The sequence below is a fragment of the Triticum aestivum genome, chromosome 4A, assembly GCF_018294505.1.
Source record: "Triticum aestivum cultivar Chinese Spring chromosome 4A, IWGSC CS RefSeq v2.1, whole genome shotgun sequence".
In the NCBI taxonomy this organism is placed as follows: domain Eukaryota; kingdom Viridiplantae; phylum Streptophyta; class Magnoliopsida; order Poales; family Poaceae; genus Triticum; species Triticum aestivum.
Window position 1 is genome coordinate 17,989,635 of NC_057803.1, and position 18,684 is coordinate 18,008,318.

General features: G+C 44.5%; 1 protein-coding gene across 9 annotated transcripts; it reads right to left on the reverse strand.

Annotated features, from left to right (window-relative positions):
* Positions 1-5,071: 5,071 nt before the first annotated feature.
* LOC123084847 (disease resistance protein RGA2) lies at positions 5,072-14,923 on the reverse strand. 9 transcript variants are annotated; one of them, XR_006439428.1, is made up of 11 exons: positions 14,651-14,923; positions 14,141-14,304; positions 13,832-13,960; positions 13,464-13,725; positions 13,133-13,358; positions 12,883-13,036; positions 11,295-11,480; positions 9,400-10,521; positions 6,935-8,962; positions 5,930-6,633; positions 5,072-5,770 (listed from the first exon to the last, which is right to left on the reverse strand). XR_006439428.1 is itself a non-coding variant. In XM_044506372.1 (11 exons), exons 4-11 carry the CDS (start codon positions 13,934-13,936, stop codon positions 6,307-6,309), a joined length of 4,410 nt encoding a protein of 1,469 aa, XP_044362307.1. In that variant the 5' UTR covers positions 13,937-13,960; positions 14,141-14,304; positions 14,422-14,572; positions 14,651-14,890; the 3' UTR covers positions 5,072-6,306. The 9 variants fall into 9 exon arrangements, 7 of the variants coding, with proteins under 7 accessions (XP_044362307.1, XP_044362305.1, XP_044362304.1 ...); XR_006439427.1 differs by having other exon boundaries at positions 5,913-6,633; XM_044506372.1 differs by adding an exon at positions 14,422-14,572 and having other exon boundaries at positions 5,072-6,633; positions 14,651-14,890.
* Between the last annotated feature and the right edge of the window lie 3,761 nt (positions 14,924-18,684).

Below are 18,684 nucleotides of genomic sequence, written 5' to 3' on the forward strand. Positions count from 1 at the left end.
ACCATCAGGCAGTCTTCCTGAAGCTAGATTTCCACAAAGCGTACGACACGGTCCACTGGCCCTTCTTGCGGGAAGTGCTGCTTCGCAAGGGTTTTGACGACCATTGGGTGACTCGAGTCATGCAACTTGTCTCCTGCGGCCGGACCACGGTGAACATTAACAGAGATATTGGGCCCTACTTCCCCACCCTTTATGGGGTTCATCAGGGTGACCCATTCTCGTTGTTCTTGTTCAACATGGTAGTTGATGCCCTGGCCTCCATCCTTGACAAGGCCAAGGATGCCGGCCATATCCACGGCTTCGTTCCCCACCTAGTCGGAGGGGGAGGGGTCTCCCTCCTACAATATGTGGATGATACCATAATAATGGTGGAGGGATCTGTTCAGGACATAGCTAACCTGAAGTTCCTCCTCCGGTGCTTCCAACAGATGTCTGAGCTAACCATCAATTTTGGTAAGAGCGAAGCGATGGTTCTTGGGTATTCCACCGAGGAAGCACAGGCTATTACTTGCATGCCTTATAAACCGAGACGGAGGAAGTATGATGCTCTGTTTTTTTTTCAAACCATGTAGGAGTACACTGACGACCCAACAGCAACAAAAAAGCGAAAAAACTAAGGACACGAGCAATCGTAGGAGAACAACAAAAAGACAAAAAAAAGGCATTTAGCGCCCGCTTTGGACCAGTTGAGTGCGTCGCCTTTGATTTTGTCCAAATACGATCAACGGAGCTAGCTTTGTTATCAAATACTCTTACTGTTGCGCTCATTCTAAATTGTCCAAGCCACCAAAGACAATATGATGCTCTGTTTGTGAAAACTGAGATGAACCTGAAGAAGCTTTACATTACGGAACATGGGTGAAGATCTAAAGAAGTCAAGCGTAGCTGCGTAGGGCATTTTATTTTTTTGAAAAGAGGGGACATCCCTCAGCCTCTGCACGTAGGGCATTTTTAACCTATGCTGTAACTATGAGAATGAGAAGACGAAATGACGAAGGCGAAGGCGCCACGTTCTTTCTCCGTGGTGCTCTTTGCGTTGAGGGAGCACACCCTGGGGTACAGGCGCACTATTCGGATAATCGATCCCCCCTAAACATGCACCTCAGGCGGCTGTTTCATTGCACCTGCAGCTGCAACTGCTTCCATAACCCCATTGATGACAGATTAAAAGAGTGATGCACCTCTGATCCATTGCAAGAATTACCCATAGTAGCTGATCAATTTGGAAGAACATTAATTCGATGGAACTTCCAAGAGAAGGAAAACAACGACCGAGTTTCAGAAACTGCGCATGGATTCGAACAATTTGAGAAGAGCTTCTCAATATTAATTTTGCGGACAAGCTTCCAACAAAATCTATCAAAACCTCCCAAGATATTCTAACACACCCAACTTTAGAACCTTCGAAGTTTGTGGACAGAGCAATGTGCCAAACTGATACATTCTTGGCTGCCCTACATTAGAGAAGTGGTTTCAATCATAGGAAAACACAATGAAGCAGCGCTGGAGTCTCTGTGGTCTCGTTTTGTAACCCCAGCCTCTGCATCATGCGACCCACACAGCTTATCCCTGTGGTCTCGTTGATGGTCTCATCTGTCAGCTGCTCACCTTGTTGCTGCTTCATTTCTTTTTTAACAGTTGTACTACTGTTGATCTTCATGGCAATTCGTCTTTGTTATGCACATCTTCTCAATGTAGCTCTTTCTTGTAGCAAATATTTATGCTCGGCAGAATCAGTTACCCGTAACTTTCACACTTCGTGCCCGCATGTTCATCATAGTGCTATAAAGCATTGTTCGTCACAGCACTATGAAGCACATCTGGATGCACCTCTCATCAGTCTACAGTACCTTCTTGTGCCTTCAATGATGCTGGGAAGACCTGAACAACAGATATGGTAAAAATCAGAAAAAAAACAGAGTATGCACAGTTATCCATGCGATAGCACAATTAAAACCAGATTTCTTTTTTCTGCTAATATGAATAGTTCTATTAGAGATACGACAAGCAAATCAACTCAACGAAGAACGAAGAACAAGCAGGGGACACGAGATATTAACGTGGAAAACCCCTCGAACACGAAGGGGAAAAAACCACAGACGCCAACCAGCCAAACTTCACTACATCGGGGGAGGTTACAAACGCCGGGAATTTACAACCGATCAACTTATCCCATGCAGCGGCTTACAAGAGGTATATATAACACCAGCGACAGGCCTCGCTCCGCTCGCTCGTCAGAAGTTAGCCTTCCTCTTTATACTTGAATTTGGAGCATAACATAACAAACTCCACCTTGAGACAAATTCCATCTTGTAGCATGAATGAGAACCTCCTCCCTGAACAACAAAGAAAATACTTTCGGCGCCAAATAGCCAATAGGGCTAATGAGTTATACCAACTAAGTCTGAGCAAAGCTCAAACTTAGCAACATGAACTTGCTTTGTCAACATATCAGTAGGATTATCATGAGTATTAATCTTGCATACCTTCAGTTTACCTTGCTCAACAGTGTCTCGAACATAATGATATTTGACATCAATGTGCTTTGTTCTCTCATGGAACATCTGATCCTTAGTGAGGTAAATGGCACTCTGACTGTCACAAAATAAGTTAATGCAAGAATTATCTCCACAAAGCTCAGCATACAAACCTTTCAACCAAATTGATTCTTTACATGCTTCTGCAATAGCCATGTATTCTGCTTCAGTGGTAGACTGGGCAACTACTGGCTGCAACATTGCCCTCCAACTCACGGCACAACCACCAACAGTGAACACATAACCTGCAAGGGACCTCCTCTTGTCTAAACCTCTGGAAGCAAAATCTGAATCCACATAGCCAGCTAGTCCCTCACCAGTTCTGTTGAATTTTAAGCAAGCATTGGAAGTGCCATGAAGGTACCTGAAAATCCACTGAATAGCCTTACAATGTTCTTTATCAGGGTTAGCCATGTATCGACTGACCAAACTCATTGCAAATGACAAATCAGGCCTAGAACACACCATGGCATACGTTAAAACGATGAAGAACTTTCTTAATGTAACTCTGCTGACTAAGAAATAACAAACCGGAATTTCTGTCCCTCCTAATCTCCATACCTAGAATTTTCTTAGCAGCACCAAGATCCTTCATCTCAAACTCATTACTTAATTGTGCCTTTAAAGTAATGATCTCTTTCTTAACCTTGGCAGCAATCAACATATCATCAACATATAACAGCAAGTATATAGGTGATCCATCAACAAATTTAATGTAAACACAATTATCATATGCAGACATCTTAAATCCATGTGCTATCATAAATGAATCAAACCTTTTATACCATTGTCTCGGAGACTGTTTCTTCAAACCATATAGGGACCTCTTTAACTTGCAAACAAATTTCTCCTTACCAGGCACAATGAAACCTTCTGATTGGTCCATGTAAATCTCCTCGTCCAGTTCACCATGCAGAAAAGCAGTCTTGAGATCTAATTGCTCAAGCTCAAGATCATGCATAGCAACAATACCAAGCCTACCAGCCTACGCTCCACTTAGGACCAAGCCTACCGGCGACGGGACTCGCTCCGCTCGATCGTCAGAAGTTAGCCTCCCTCTTTATACTTGAATTTGGAGCATAACATAACAGTTCATGTAAGTGTGGCCTATTTTACTCGGTAATCTAAACATATGAGGTGGAAGTTCAGACAGAATAGAGCTCAGAAGGGTGAAGAGGAAAGTAGGCCCCCCTCCCCCCCCCCCGCGTCGTCTCCGTGAGGCGACTCGGGTGGGCACCCCGTCGGCCGCCGCCACAGCATCTCCACCAGCCACCGCCGCTGGCAAAACGACGTCGGGCGAAGCCCATCGACGGCTGGCGGCAGCGGGATCCGGCCCCCGCGCGTGCTCTGGTCCTGCCGCCCCCTCCCCTCATCCGCATCGGGGCCACTGGATCTGGCCTGGTGCTTCCCTTTGGCTGACTCCCTCCTTCTGATCCGTTCGGCATGCCGCGGCTGCGGGCTTCCGGCGCCCTCGGGTGGCTGCGGTGGCCTGGCCTCGTGGCTGCCTCGGCAGCGGTTCCACCCGTTGTTGTCTGTTGGCTGGGCGCAGCGTCCCTGCTCCCACACTCTTGCGTCGGCCTTCGTCGCCTCCTGCCCTCAAGCTCGCGCTGTCAACCGCCTAGTTCGCGCTATGCATCCTACCTCCCGCAGATCCAACTGTCGCGTCTCCCGCCTCCATCGCCCCCACCCTGTTCGTTGTCGTCATGCTCCTGTGCATGCTTGCCAAACGAAGGTGGCGTCGTGGCTGCTCCTCCTTGGAGCCCTCCATCTCCCAGTTCCCCCAGTGGGATGCCGCTATCTCATAGCCTTTCCTGCTGGGGCATCCCACCTGTGGTCCTCACCGGTGGCTCTCGGCGTTAAGGGTGCCTGCCGACGTCTCTGCCGGTCGGATTCACCTCGATCTGGGGCCGTCTAGTTTCAGCGCTGCTCGCGCTATTGGCGGCTGCTCTGCGTCTCGTCGCGTGGAGGATGTGACCGTGGTTTGGGAGAAATCCATGGTCGGCCGGCTGCTGCTAGCCGAGACAGCGGCGACGCTTCCCGTCGTTCCCATCTTGATGTCGTTGTCTTCATTCCCCAGTCTTGTGATGTTTTCGGCATGCCCTGTGGTGTTCTATGCTTGGTGATGCCCTTCAACTACGCCGGTGGCACACAGGTGCCGTGAAGTCTTCTCGGCCCGGCGTGACCGTTCAAATGTACCCCATGACACAGGTGGTATCACAGCTTAGTGCAGTCTTGGTTACCCGGTGCTTTTTGATTGCATCGACGGTGCAGTGTCATGATTGAATCTCGGCTCGCTACTGCAGTTCAAGCGCCGTGGTGCCCCTTTGTTGTGTTATTTTGGGTGTGCTATGTGGAGTTCTATGCACTAGCAAGTACTGACGCCTAAAGTCCTTTTGGAAAGGGCTTTTGCGGTTGCAGTGATCTACCAAGTAATCCATAGTTCATGGAAATTAGTCTGACTGCTACTCTGATTTTTCTTTTCTAACTAACAAGGTAGAGTTGGAACACAACAACAAAAATGTTACAAGGCAAAGTAGAGTTGGAAATCTTAACATTTATGCATGAGCCAATCCAACAAGAAATGCCGTACAAAGTAACTTCTGCAAAATGTACATATTCACATCACAGTTTGCTACACCATCACTTGTGAAACTGAATAAATCCGATAAGATTCAGCATCACCACATTAGCTACAAATATATTCCATCTTCCTGCTAACTGCAAATCATCTGCACCCATTTCTCCTCTTTGTGGGATAGAGGACTGAATAAACAACTGAGATTTATTATCTCAATTTTCATAAAACAACGCTACAACAAAATAGTAGGTATTGCACTGACACTTGCAGTCCGTAAATCTCATCTATCTTCAGTTATACTCCCTCCGTTCCTAAATATTTGTCTTTTTAAAGATTTCAAATAGACTACCACATACGGATGTATATAGACATATTTTAAAGTGTAGATTCACTCATTTTGCTCCGTATGTAGTCACTTGTTGAAATCTCTAGAAAGACAAATATTTAGGAACGGAGGGAGTAACAGCAAAAAAAAAAATAGTTTGCTTCCAGTCACATCATCCTATAAACTAATTACCCCCAGCCAGCAACAGTTCAAACTTACTAGTATCTTTTCAGGTAGTTCACGAGCCATGATACTCGGTCCTCCTCAGTCATGGCCATATATGCAGAGCCCTGGGCATACTGATGTGAGCTTCCTTTCGCTCACCTAAACCTAGACATTTATAACAAGGTAAAGTTGAACACAACAAAAAAATTTTAAAACACAAAGTACATGGAAATCTAGACATTTATGCATGAGCCAATCCAACAAGAAATGCAGTACAGAGTATCTACTACAAAATGTATATACTCACATCACAGTTTGCCATACCATCACTTGTGAAACGGGATAAATCCAGTAAGATTCAGGATCACCACATTAGCTACAAAATGCAGTATATTCCATTTTTCTGCTAACTGCACATCATCTGCACCCATTTCTCCTCTTTGTTAACGACAGTAAGGGAGTGGGATAGAGAACTGGATAAACAATTGAGATTTATCTTCTCAATTTTCACAAAACGATGCTGCAACAAAACAGTAGGTGTTGCACTGAAACTTGCAGTCTGTAAATCTCGTCTATCTTCACTTATGACAGCAAAAAAACATACAGTATGTTTACAGTCACATAATGCTGCAAAATAATTACCGCCAACCAGCAACAGTTAAAACTTAGTACTCCCTCTGGCTCTAATTAACTGTCCCGACCTATACTTCGTGTGCTTTACCACTTAGCTTGCGGGTCGCGTCAATTAAATGGGGCCGGGGGGAGTAGTATTTTTTCAAGAAGTTAATGAGCCATGATACCCGGTCCTCCTCGCTCATGGCCATATATGCGGAGCCCTGGGCAGTGTTGTCCATCAGCTGAGACAGAGCAACTAACAAATATTCCTCAGCAAAGCCGGGCATGTTCATCACAGCACTATACAGCACATCCGGATCCGCCTCATCCATCACAGTAGTACCATGAATGGGAGCTACTAGAATGGCCTTTGTTGTGTCCTCTTCCTGTGCCATCAATGATCTTGGGACGATCTGAATAACAGAACAGTATAATCAGACAATAGAGCATGTACAGCTGGCCATGGTATAGCACAATTAAAACCATAATTCCGTTCTTCTTAGATGCATAATTAGTTCAGTTGTCACATATCTATAATCCCTCCCCAGACCCCACCTTGTGTGGGAGCTTCTATGCACTGGGTCTGTCCTTTTTTAGTAATCTAGACATATGAGGCATCAAATAGAAATAAAAAAAGACACTTAATTCGACACTTGTCATGATTATGCAGAAAAGTAAAAGCAATACAACAGTTAGCTTGGCGAGCACACATACCCCTCTGATGTGAGCAAGCTTCATCTTGTTCTCCTCTGAGTCTGATTCACACCATTTCACTAGTGTAGGGCAGCCACGGATGGTTAGCTGTTCAAGCTTAGTCAGTTGTTGTATGCTGTCAGGCAAAGACCTGATCCCCTCACAGCGCATGATCTGCAATTCCTTGAGAGAGGCAAGTTTTCCTAACCACTGCGGTAGTGACGTCATGCTTCTGCACACAGACAGCCTTAGGATCTGCAGAGATGTCACCTTGGCCAACCAACTCGGCAATTCTGCCTGGTCGAAGGACAATGATACAAGCGAGGAGAACTGTTGGATGATCTTAGGTGAGGTGGTCAGATCACTGCAACCGGTGATAGTTAAATCACGGAGGGCAGGGAGTTGGTGAAGCAACCTCCACTGATGCAAGGGCACCTTGCTGTTTTTGACAATCAGTTTTGTTATTGGAGAAGAGGAAGCACCACCGTGTGACAAATTCTCTTCCCATGATGATAGCACATTATCAGAATCTATTATCCACAAAACCGTAGCTCTTGGTGCACATGGTTTTATCCTCAGCTTGGCACATTGATCTATGGTCAATGCCCCAAGCTTAGGCTCGCCACTGGTATATGCCGTGTTCCACTCTTCCAAGCTCTCCATGCGGCACAGACCTAGCTCTCGTAGGTATGGTAGTTGACCAAGTGATGGTAGGTTATTGCAGTTAGGAAAATCACAGAAATATAACTGAGAAAGATTAGGGAGATGCTGCCTGATACCCATAAGCCAATTAGGAACGCTGACACTGCTATAACCACTTATATACAATCTCTGCACACTGGTTGGTGGCACTAGTTTTTCCAATACCTCCTTGTCATCCACAGACCTCCCACCCACGACAGTCCATTCAAATCTTAGCTCTATAATTTTTTGTATCTGCACCTGCCTTTGGGTCATTGACATGTGGGCCAGCCACCTGTTGGGCCCACATGTCATAGACACAAAGGCAGGTGCCTTAAGGCATCGAAGCATTGTCCGTTTTATACATCGTGCCTCTTCTGCAGACTTCACATTTTCGAGTCTATATATCGTCAGCACTTCAAGACAAAGCAGGCTGATATTGCTGCTAAATTTATCACTTGAAGCATGCACCACAAGATCAGCAGGAAGCTTCAATCTGGTGCAGTCTAAGAGGTACAATGTATGAAGCTTCATGAGGTTGCCAATACTTTCTGGTATACTGATGGAATAGGCTTTATTCTTAGACAAGTCCAGATGCTCTAGATTAGAAAGAGTACAGACAGAGTCAAGCAATCTGACAATTTCGTTTTCTGATGCCGGCGCCATGGCATTCATGCACCCCGATAGATTTAAATACCTGAGTTTGATTAGATTGCTAATGGCCTTTGACAGCCTTCCGATATGTTCCTTGTTACCTGATAAATTCAGATATTGAAGTTTGGTACAGCCACCCAAAGCTTCTGCTGTAGACACACTGCTGCGTGATAAATCCAGATGAACCAGCTGCTTGAGCTCTGCGAATGATATTGAAATTGAAAGTTCACGTATTTCAACACAACCTGATAAATCAAGATGCGTCATATCACCAATGGCCTCCGGCAGTGCTGAGATTTTATCAGAATCACCAAGGTTCAGGTAATTTAACTGTGAGAGCTCAGTAATACAACTGGGAACCATTTCATATCGGATTCCTGGAGCACGAAGAAATCTCAACTGCTTCAGTTGACCAATACAGTCAGGTAACTTCTTAATTAAGCATTCACTTAAATCCAAAACACGGAGGCACTTAGCTGACGAGAATGCACCATCACAAAGTTCTTGTCCGTAACAGCCCCTAAAGTGCAGCGAATATATATTTGCAGGAAAAGCCACAGACAGCTGCAATGACTTGGTACAATCTGTGAGCAATGCATAGCGGCAATTGTTTCCCTCAGTGTTAAGTTGATGGGCCAAAATCTCTCTTGCGAGATCATGCACTAGGTCATGCATCGTGAAGAATGTAATATATTTGTCTTCTTGTGTATAACCCTGCAGCAAAAAAAATGTGAAATGATGTGTGCCTTCGTTATCCGAGGGAGTTTCAGAGTGCAAATATATATTTGGCACACACTTATTGTGTATTGTATTAGGGTATGACCACTATTACAAATATTTTAAACTATTCATATTTGTTACCCGTAACCGACAAAATTTGGCCAAAATGGAGAAATGATGTGTGCACAAATTTAACTTCGTACAATCCATGAATCTATACTCATTCACGTTTTTTTGTTAGTGAGCATAACACCGTACATTTGTACAACATACACATTTCTTAACTTTCCAATAAAATGTGAAAAAAAATAATTGCAACATGAGCATGTGCACTATAATGCTTCTGCTCCAGGAGTCATCATGAAAACATACAATATGTGAGCTGGAATATCTAAGGTTGAAAGTAAGAGTAAAATTATGTTGTAACTCACCCAAGGTATCTTTGAATATTGAAGGAAGGACATCCCCAAAAGTTGAGTGACATAATTTTCGCAGAGCTGCATAGAATCAAATATCCTAGATTGCTCAACGAATCCAAGAGCAATCCATTGGTGAATTAGATCATACTTGGCTATTGTCTGACCTTTTCGAAAGATTGCACAATAGGAAAAGCACAACTTCAACCAAGCAGACATGTGGCTGTAGCTCAGCTGTAAGGACGCAAGCACTTCATGGCCCACAGAAGTAGAAAGATTCCAAATATGACTGTCTCTCACCGACTCCCATTCATCTGACCTCATGCCGTTCAACATGTATCCAAGTGATTGGGCCGCTAAGGCCACTCCTCCACACTTGGTCGCAATCTCCCTTCCTATATGCTCCAATTGTTCTTGGTCGATTCGGTCTTCAAAGTCAGCTTTTTGTTTTATTATAGTCCAACACTCATTAACGGTCAAAGTCTCCAACTTGTATGGTGCAACTGCAGGACTACAAAATTTCCTTGCTAGACCTCCATCACGTGTAGTTACTATAATCACCTTGCTTCCTAGGCCAAGCCCTAGCATAACCTTCATTTTATCTAACTCTTTTGGGTTCTCCTCCCACAGGTCATCTAAAACAATAAGGATGCTCTTACCATCAAATAGCTCTTTGAGGCGTTTATGAAGCATCTGTTTGGTAGGTATATTGCTGATCTTGTCTGTTAACTGTGTTATTATGGAGTTGCCAATCTTGTTCAAGTTGAATTCCTGGGAAACATATACCCACACCCGAGTGTAGTCTTGAAACTTTGGGTCATTGAATACCAATTGTGCCAAGGTTGTCTTGCCAATGCCTCCAATGCCATATATTGGAAGGATGACCATTTCTTCTGTGATGCTCTCGGATAAAATAGACAATATTTTCTGTTTTTCCTTGGTCCTTCCGATGATTACTTGTTCCACATCTGATGATGTTTCCCTGTCAGCAAGTTGCTGCACAGTACGGTTAGAGTTATCTGTTGGCATCAAATTGCAATGTCTATGTTCATTATTGTTTAGTTCAGCTACCATCATCTCCAACATATTAGACTCGCTCTTGAGACCAATTGTTGGACACGGGAACACATCTGCCATCTGCAACCAGTTTTTATGTGTAAGTACATGGAGAAGACCAATAGAATTATCATGATCATGAACTCACAGTCTCGTAAATTCTCTGGGATGATTAAGCTACATGTGTTTAAGCTAAGTTATTGACTGATCTTTCAGTTAGATTGCTCTTCACAAAACGTGCAAACCGGCCGAGGAAAAAGATGTAATACCAGATGTTGGAATAAAAGTTCAACATATATACTAGAATGGCAAAATCCAACACATTGAAACAACAAACATATGAACACACCACCTTCACTAAGACGATACCGTTACACGAACAAGGCCATAGTCCTGAAAGAGGGTGACGTGATGACATGATTGAAGCGGAAACAATGTGTGTGCCATGATTCTAACGCTAGGTTGATGCTTACAGAGCAGCATCATGCGGCCAGTGCTCTCCACCACCACCTCTTCCCCTCCGGCGGCGCCCCGAAGACACTCATCTCCTCCACTAGCTCGTTTCTCCTCCACCACTCTACTGCACCAGCCACTGAGCAACACCTCTCTGCATCTCCTCTCTCCCACCACTGTCTCCAGAAGCCACTGCTGCAGCCTCCAGCAGCGTCCAGTGAGGGAGCCGCTGTTGGTTTTCTCCCTTGGATCGGGAAAACAAAATGACTGGGAAATGGAGCTGCAAAATCTACAACTGCTAGCTAGTCCATGTCCATGTACACAAACAACTGTTTTCTGCCAATCGGAAATTAGATGCTCTCTTGCTTTCATTGTGTTTGCGTTAAGTACGCAGATCATACCTGTCTCTTGGGAATATGAGTTTCTGTCTTGCTCAGAATATCCAGAACTTCTGCTATATTAGGTCGATTGTTTCTGTCAGGTTCAACAAAACGCATTGCTGTGTCAATGCATATCTGCACTTGATGTGATTCCTCTAATGGGTACTCCGAAGTAGCCTTTATCCTATTCTTCCAATTGCCAAGCACCTATGAAACAGGAATAGAGAGATAATTTGGGATGAAAAATATGGAAGTACGATATACGATACTTGTTCAAAAGTATTCTTGACACACAAATTTCATGGTCAATACATTGTATGCAGGAGAGAAGTTTTTCTGTATATGTACATTCTAAGTCAAAAGGTGTGGCATGTGCTCCGCCTATGTCTTCTAGGCATAGCCGGTCCCAAGCCCGGGTAAAGGAGGAGGGTTGTGATAGGCTTGGCGAGCCAACGTAAAAACTAGCCAGTCCCATAGGTATGAAACCCATTTGAGCGAGAATAGTACTAGGATGGGTGACCTCCTAGGAAGTCCTCGTGAAAGGGTTTCATATCTAAGGGTTGTGATAGGCTTGGCGAGCCAACGTAAAAACTAGCCAGTCTTTTGGGTATGAAACCCATTTGGGCGAGAGTAGTACTAGGATGGGTGACCTCCTGGGAAGTCCTCGTGAAAGGGTTTCATATCTAGCCTACCCCAACTTGTTTGGGATAAAAGGCTTCGTAAGTAAGTAAGTAAGTATGTGCTCTGATATATACCCAAAAAGGCTTTCGCCCCGCTTTATATATAAAGCAAACCACCGAGCCACAACATCCCACAAAGGTTCACGACACACACACACATACATAAAGGTAGCACAAACACGCAGGTTCAAAGGGGGTTCTGCTGAGCGCGCAGCTCAACAAGCCCTAAATAAAACTCAAAAGGTTGAAGCAAAGGCCACCACATGGCTAATCCGGCTGTGTAGGTGCTCTGATATATACACCATATTCTTGTTCAAAGGTGTCACATACCACTTCCCAGATAACTAACCTAGATAGATAATATAAGATGTCTAATTAGGAGAGCAAAGTATTTTTTTTACCATGTACTTGCTCCAAAATGCAGATGGAAACGCTCTTCGCAATCAAAAGGAACTTGAAATAAAAGAGATGTACTATATGTATATGTGCTTATCACCTCTCTCATGAAGCAAGGTTCTACGTGCACATTTCTTTCCATTTTTAGAATCTCCACATATGCATTTTTGGCACTTCACGAGTAGTATACAAAATTAATCATACTCTAGATTTTTCTTCTGGCAAGCAGATTAATTACATGAATAATTTGACTACTGGTTGTTTATGTTGATGACTAACAGTGCCATGTAGGTTCCTTATACATATAGTGGATATCCAATGCTGGTAGTTATTGGACTGGTGGAGCTCACTTTTTTTTCTTTCCGAAATACAAAAGGAAAGAAGCTTGTATATTAGGTTTTAAAAAATTATAGCTCAACTAAGCTATCAACTCCTTACTTGGACGACCATAATGCATAAAGTACAGACATCAAAAATATCCATGTGGTGCTTTGTTATATGAACTAGTGTCAAACTGACCCAAAATGTTTTACCTTTTGCGTAAATTGCCCGACTTCGTCTGTTTCTATATAACCGGAGTAACCTGAAGACCCTTTAATTATCTCTATCATCACAAGACCTAAACTGAAGACATCATTCTTATGGGAGATATAGGCGTCTTTTATGAATTCTGGTGGCATATACGCCCTGCATGATATCAAATGACACGGTCAGCATAAATATTGTTTATTTGATCACAAAAGGGAGAAGACTGGAAAATGAGGAATTCCATGAGGCACTTACTCGGTTCCTACAACTCTGTTTGTGACATGAGTGTGTGATCCACCGAAGAGCCTTGACAAACCAAAATCCGCCAGTTTAGGCGCCATGGAACTGTCTAGTAATATATTGGCAGGCTTCAGGTCAAGATGAAAGATTGGTGGTTCACAGCTGTGAAGGAAATTTAATCCTTCACAAATCCCCTTTATAATCTTGTAACGCGTGCTCCAATCAGGTGCAAAAGATTCTTCTACACAAGTTGATAAAGAGAACATTATACAGAAGAGAATTTAAGAATTTGGTTTTGCTTAAACACAAAAGAACATGAACGTATTGAAGTTAAGTTCCATCATACCACGAAGATGCTTGTCTAGGCTTCCACCCTGCAAGTACTCGAAGCAGAGGACTCTATATACGTGTCGGGTAAAATGATTTGCACCATTGTGTTCAATTAGTTCATTCTGTATTTCATAACAATAACCAAGTAACTGTACAATATTTGGATGCTTAACCTTCAAAAGGTTACCAACTTCATTGATATATTGTCTGTCATCATGTCCTAGCACCGTATCAACATGAAGCAACTTCACAGCAATCTCTCTCCCACTGTAAACTCCCTGCTTGACATAAGCATTGTACACAATTATTTGTTTATAACTGGTTCATTTGATGTTAGTTCTAGTATATTGATTGAAAGAAAAAATGCCAAGTAATAAGGTCTACCTTGTAAACATCTCCATACCCGCCCCTTCCAATCCTTGAGTGCTCTGAGAATCCATTTGTAATCTCACGTAAGATATGTAATGGTATACGCTTTTCTGCAGTCATGTTATATCAGCTAGCTTGGACCTTCTGTAGATATACAAAAGGAAAGTGTAAAAAAAAATATGTATGTTTAAATACAAGAAAAAAAAATCTAACGATGGAAAAGAAGGCAAAATCATTGTGAGAAGAAATAGTTTAACATGGCATGGTCCTTGCATTATCTGACCATCGGTGGCATATGTAATATCAATTAGTGGGGGAACCAACCTGAAACCTCAACCAGGAACCATCGCCATCCAAGTCCTTCCACACCGGCTCCTCCCCTCTCCCCTCCGGCAGGGCTAGGCTAGCCGCCCGCGACGAGCTAGATGAGGGTCTCACAACTGGGGCTGGATAGCAGTAGATCTAGTAGGCTTCCTGCTTAGGGCCTCCTGTATATGGATCTGAACTCCCTGAGCTAGCATGTACAATGCAAAATCCAGTTCTTATCTACTCTTATATTGTACGGGATTGCCATAGAAACTTGCTTCTAAAGAAAATTGCCTTACATATCATGTCTCCTTGGATAAATGTCCTAAATCAAAACGACATGAAACCCAAAGAAGGCAGGCAGCGGCGATTCTGATGTAGCAGCAGCAGCAGATCTATATATCTATCTTCTAGTATGGATTTCCAAAAGCTAATGGAAATTTGGAAGTGCTGTTTCGCCACGACACAAAAGTTGCATTTAGGACTGAGGAGACCAGAAATGAGAGGGGGCATAAAGAAATCGCTAACCTGCTGCGTGAGTGGGGATCGATGGAGCTCTATACAGCAGCAGATGCCCAGCCGCGGCGTCCCCAGCGCCTTGAGACGCGCTTTGCCCTCGCCTTCTTCCCCTTCCCCCCGCGCCCGACGCGGCCTCCACCACAATCACTCTTCCCTCCTCAGCTACTGCCTCTCTACTGCTGCTGGATGGGTGGTTCTTTTCTTTTTCTTTTCCTTTTTCTTCATGATTGATTGACGGGAGGCGTGGGCCAACGTATCGTCACGTCTTCTCCTTGTCTCACAAAGCACATCACGAGTCTGCTTTAAGGGCGTGCTCGCGTTCCTTCTAGCTTCACAAAACTTCACATATATCCAGCTAAACCTGGAAATAGTTTGTAATCCAGATTAAACCCAGCCTAATCCGTACAGGTATAAGTCCAACAGCCAGACCAGTCCAGATCAAATTGCAAATGCTATAATCCAAACTGTCCGTATTTTCAAGCCAAACCGATCCAAACTATTCCCCACATACAGTTTGGACTTGAAGTTTCAAACCAAGGGTGTGCGATTACTACGGTAACAGAGGCGTTGGAAAGGGTGATTAGCTGCTGCTGCATGTTACTCACCACCACAACGTATGTACATAGAACTGGTCGCCGCCGGTGCGCTGCTCCACGAGCGCCCGTTGCCACCACTGCTCGAGGTACGCCGCCTCCTGCGCCGGCGTCGCGCCAAGCCACACGAGGGGAGGGAGGAGGGGGCGGCGTAGCGCTCCGCCGGTGGCTCAGCCTTGGGAGGGGACGGCGGCAGCAAAGAGGACGAGGGCCTCCGCCAGCCTGGCCTGGTATGTAGGCCGCCTCCTGCTCATCCTCCTCGATGGAGGTCTGCATGGCGGCCGCCAACGCCACCTGGTAGGCAGCCTCCTCCTCTTCCGGCTGCACCCGTGGGGGTGGCGGAGGGTTGGTGTGGTGCCCCTGGGGGCCAATAGCTCCTGTGCGATACATTTGAGGTGAATTGGCAAGAGTGCGACGTTGTTCGAGGGAATGGCTGTGGTGCGACAATTTTGAGCAGGTAAATAGCCCATGCACGACATGGCTGTTAAATGTGGTTAAATTGGTCGTCAACCAAGCCCGCCCGTTTATGTTAGGACATGTGGGTCCAACTTAATTGTTCGTCAAAACAGCTGACTGTGCCCTGCCGCCCGACCGTGCCAGGCCCGCCACTCTGCCCCCTTCTTCTCCGGTGGCGGCGGATCTTGCGTTCTCGGTGGCGACGGCGGAGCCCTCGTTCTCAACGGCGGCGGAGCCTTCGTCCTCAGAAAATGGTGAGTGAATTCAAACCCTAGTCGCCCTCCCGTTCCTCTCTCGAACCCGTAGATCTCAGCTCGTTTCCTCTGTTTTCGCTTGCGGAATCGATAGGTTGTGAGGGGAGCCCGTGGGCATACTGAGATGGAGCCGCCAGATTCAACTTCCAATAGGTAATGCGCCTCTCCCCGATCCAATTTTGCATGCAATTAGGGGGTGGCCTCGTCTGCTTTTTCCCCTTTTTCTCACGGGCTTACACTGTCCGCCACTGACAGAGGGGATGCTGCCGCTTGGACCTTCGAATTGACAGTTAATTTCTTTCCATCAAAGGCAAAATTAGTTGATGATAGCATACAGAACATTGAGAGAGACACAATTGTTAAATGGGAGGTTGAGTTTACAGAGATTGATCCACAAGTTCTACAGAACATGGGAGAGACGGCAGTGAAGAAATGGATGGAAAAAATTGGGGAGAATGTTGCTTGGGGTCCAGAGCAAGAAGTATCACTGTTGAGGTTTGATGATTGGAAAGGAGAGTATGTGAGAATAGAAGACGGTGAACAGATTGTTGACGAAATCGATCGGCAAAACGGCTGGACAAGCAAACGGACTAATTCTTTTGCTGAGCTCGTTGATCTGAACATTTTTTCGAAGGTTGGATATGTGCCATCACAATTGGCTGCGGAGATGGTAGATGATGATTGGGCTACACAGAGGCCATTGATTCCCATGTGTACTGAACTTACAGTAATAGCCGAAGAGGGACAGGTGACTGGAACTGGAACTGAAACTGCAGCAACTGTTGATTGGAATGTAGTTGAATTAGATGAGCCTACTGATTTGGTCATTGCACCAATGCCTGACATTGAGATGGCCAAACTTTTTGGCATTCCAGTCGATGACAGAGATAAGCAGGAGAGGGGTGAATCTAGTTTGCCTGCTAATGCTGATGAAGAAGTAGATGGACAGTTGATGGAACAAGCTGCAGATGAAGTAGATGATGCACATGATGATGAGCTGGTGCATGTGTATGACAAAGAAAACCCTGTCATTGAAGTAGGCAAGTTGTTCCCAAGCATGAAGGAGTTTAGGATGTGTTTCAAGACTTATGCAGTGAAACATGAGTTTGATGCCAAGACTGTTTGGACTGATAGAAAGAAGTTTTATGTGAGGTGCAGAGGATTTGATGGTAGTGTGAAGCCTTGCAAGTGGTACATATCTGCTAGACTGCAACCTGATGGAAGTACTGTCAGGGTTAACCAAATCCCCAATCAACATACTTGTATTACAAGTTCACAGAGAGTATCAACCATGACATCACAACTTTGGGTTGCAGAAAAGATCACCCAAATTTTATCCAAAACACCAAACACTACTGCGAAGAAACTCAAAGTAGACTTGGAAAAGATGTACCCCATTAAACTGAAATATACCACGGTGTGGAAGGCAAAACAAAGGGCAATGAAAAATTTATATGGTGATTGGGCAAATACATTTAGGATGCTTTACAACTTCAAAGCAGAGGTGGAAAAGAGGTCACCTGGCAGTGTTGTGGAGATAGATACAGAGGTATCAGCCAAAGGTGAAGTCAAGTTCTCCAAGTTTTTTTATGGCTTTGAAGCCTTGCATTGATGGGTTCAAAGCAGGGTGTCGTCCATATTTGAGCATAGACTCATCATTTTTGATAGGCAAGTGGAATGGTCAGTTGGCAGCAAGCAATGCTCTAGATGGACACAACTGGATGTTTCCTATTGCTGTTGGCTTGTTTCAGTCAGAAACAGAGGCTTCATGGACATGGTTCATGATCCAGTTGAAAAGATGCCTAGGGCCAGTGTCACCTTTGGCTATACACACAGATGCATGTAAGGGGCTTGAAAATTCAGTGAAAAATGTTTTCCCACATGCTGAGCAGAGGGAGTGCTTAGGTCATTTGTGGATGAATTTGATCAAAAAAATTAGAGGAGAAGAATTTGGGCGCATGTGACCAGCAGCAAGATCTTACACTAGACAGACACACAAATATCATCTTGATAAGATAATGGCAGCATGTGATGAGTTTGGTCCATGGCTGAACACCTACCATTCTTTGTTATGGTACAGGTCAGCATTCAACACTGCCATCAAGTGTGACCACATCAACAAAATTTGGCAGAGAGTTTCAACAACAAGGTGAAGGAGTTAAAAGATTTGCCTGTGCATGACATGGTTGACCAAATCAGGATCATGCTCATGCGGTTGTGGGAATTGAGAAGAAGGATAGGTGATTGTCTGCAAGGTGATAAGCTTCCAGCAGTGGTACAACAGGTGGTCAATAGGAGCAGATGTCTTTCACATTTGTTTGTTGAAAAATCTTCACCTTGGGGTGCTGAAGTTAGAGATAACAAAACTGGAAGGAGACATGTTGTTAACATTGAATTGCATGATTGCACTTGCCTCGAGTGGCAACACACTGGTAAACCATGTGAGCATGCCATTCTCTTCTTAGCATCCCAACCGAAGATAAACATGCACCCATATTTGCATGAATATTATTCGGTAGCAAGATTCAAAGCTACATATGCTACTCCAATTCCAGCACTTACAGATCAGTCTCAGTGGCCTGAAGTGGACATTGAATTTTCCATGTGTCCTTCCTTGACAAAAAGAAAGGATGGCAGGCCTAAAAAGAGTAGATTCAAGGCATGGTTTGAGAAAGATGGGAGTAGTAAGAAGGGAAACAAAGATGGAAAGCCAAAAAGGGCCCAAAAAGGTAACAAAAAC

Excerpts from the sequence above, each read along its gene's own strand:
- LOC123084847 (XM_044506368.1), bottom strand. The coding sequence starts at position 13,936 with ATGACTGCAGAAAAGCGTATACCATTACATATCTTACGTGAGATTACA. Across the intron at positions 13,037-13,132 it reads AACAGAGTTGTAGGAACCGA|GGCGTATATGCCACCAGAAT; the intron begins GTAAGTGCCTCA and ends GATATCATGCAG. Across the intron at positions 11,481-12,882 it reads TCGGGCAATTTACGCAAAAG|GTGCTTGGCAATTGGAAGAA; the intron begins GTAAAACATTTT and ends CCTGTTTCATAG.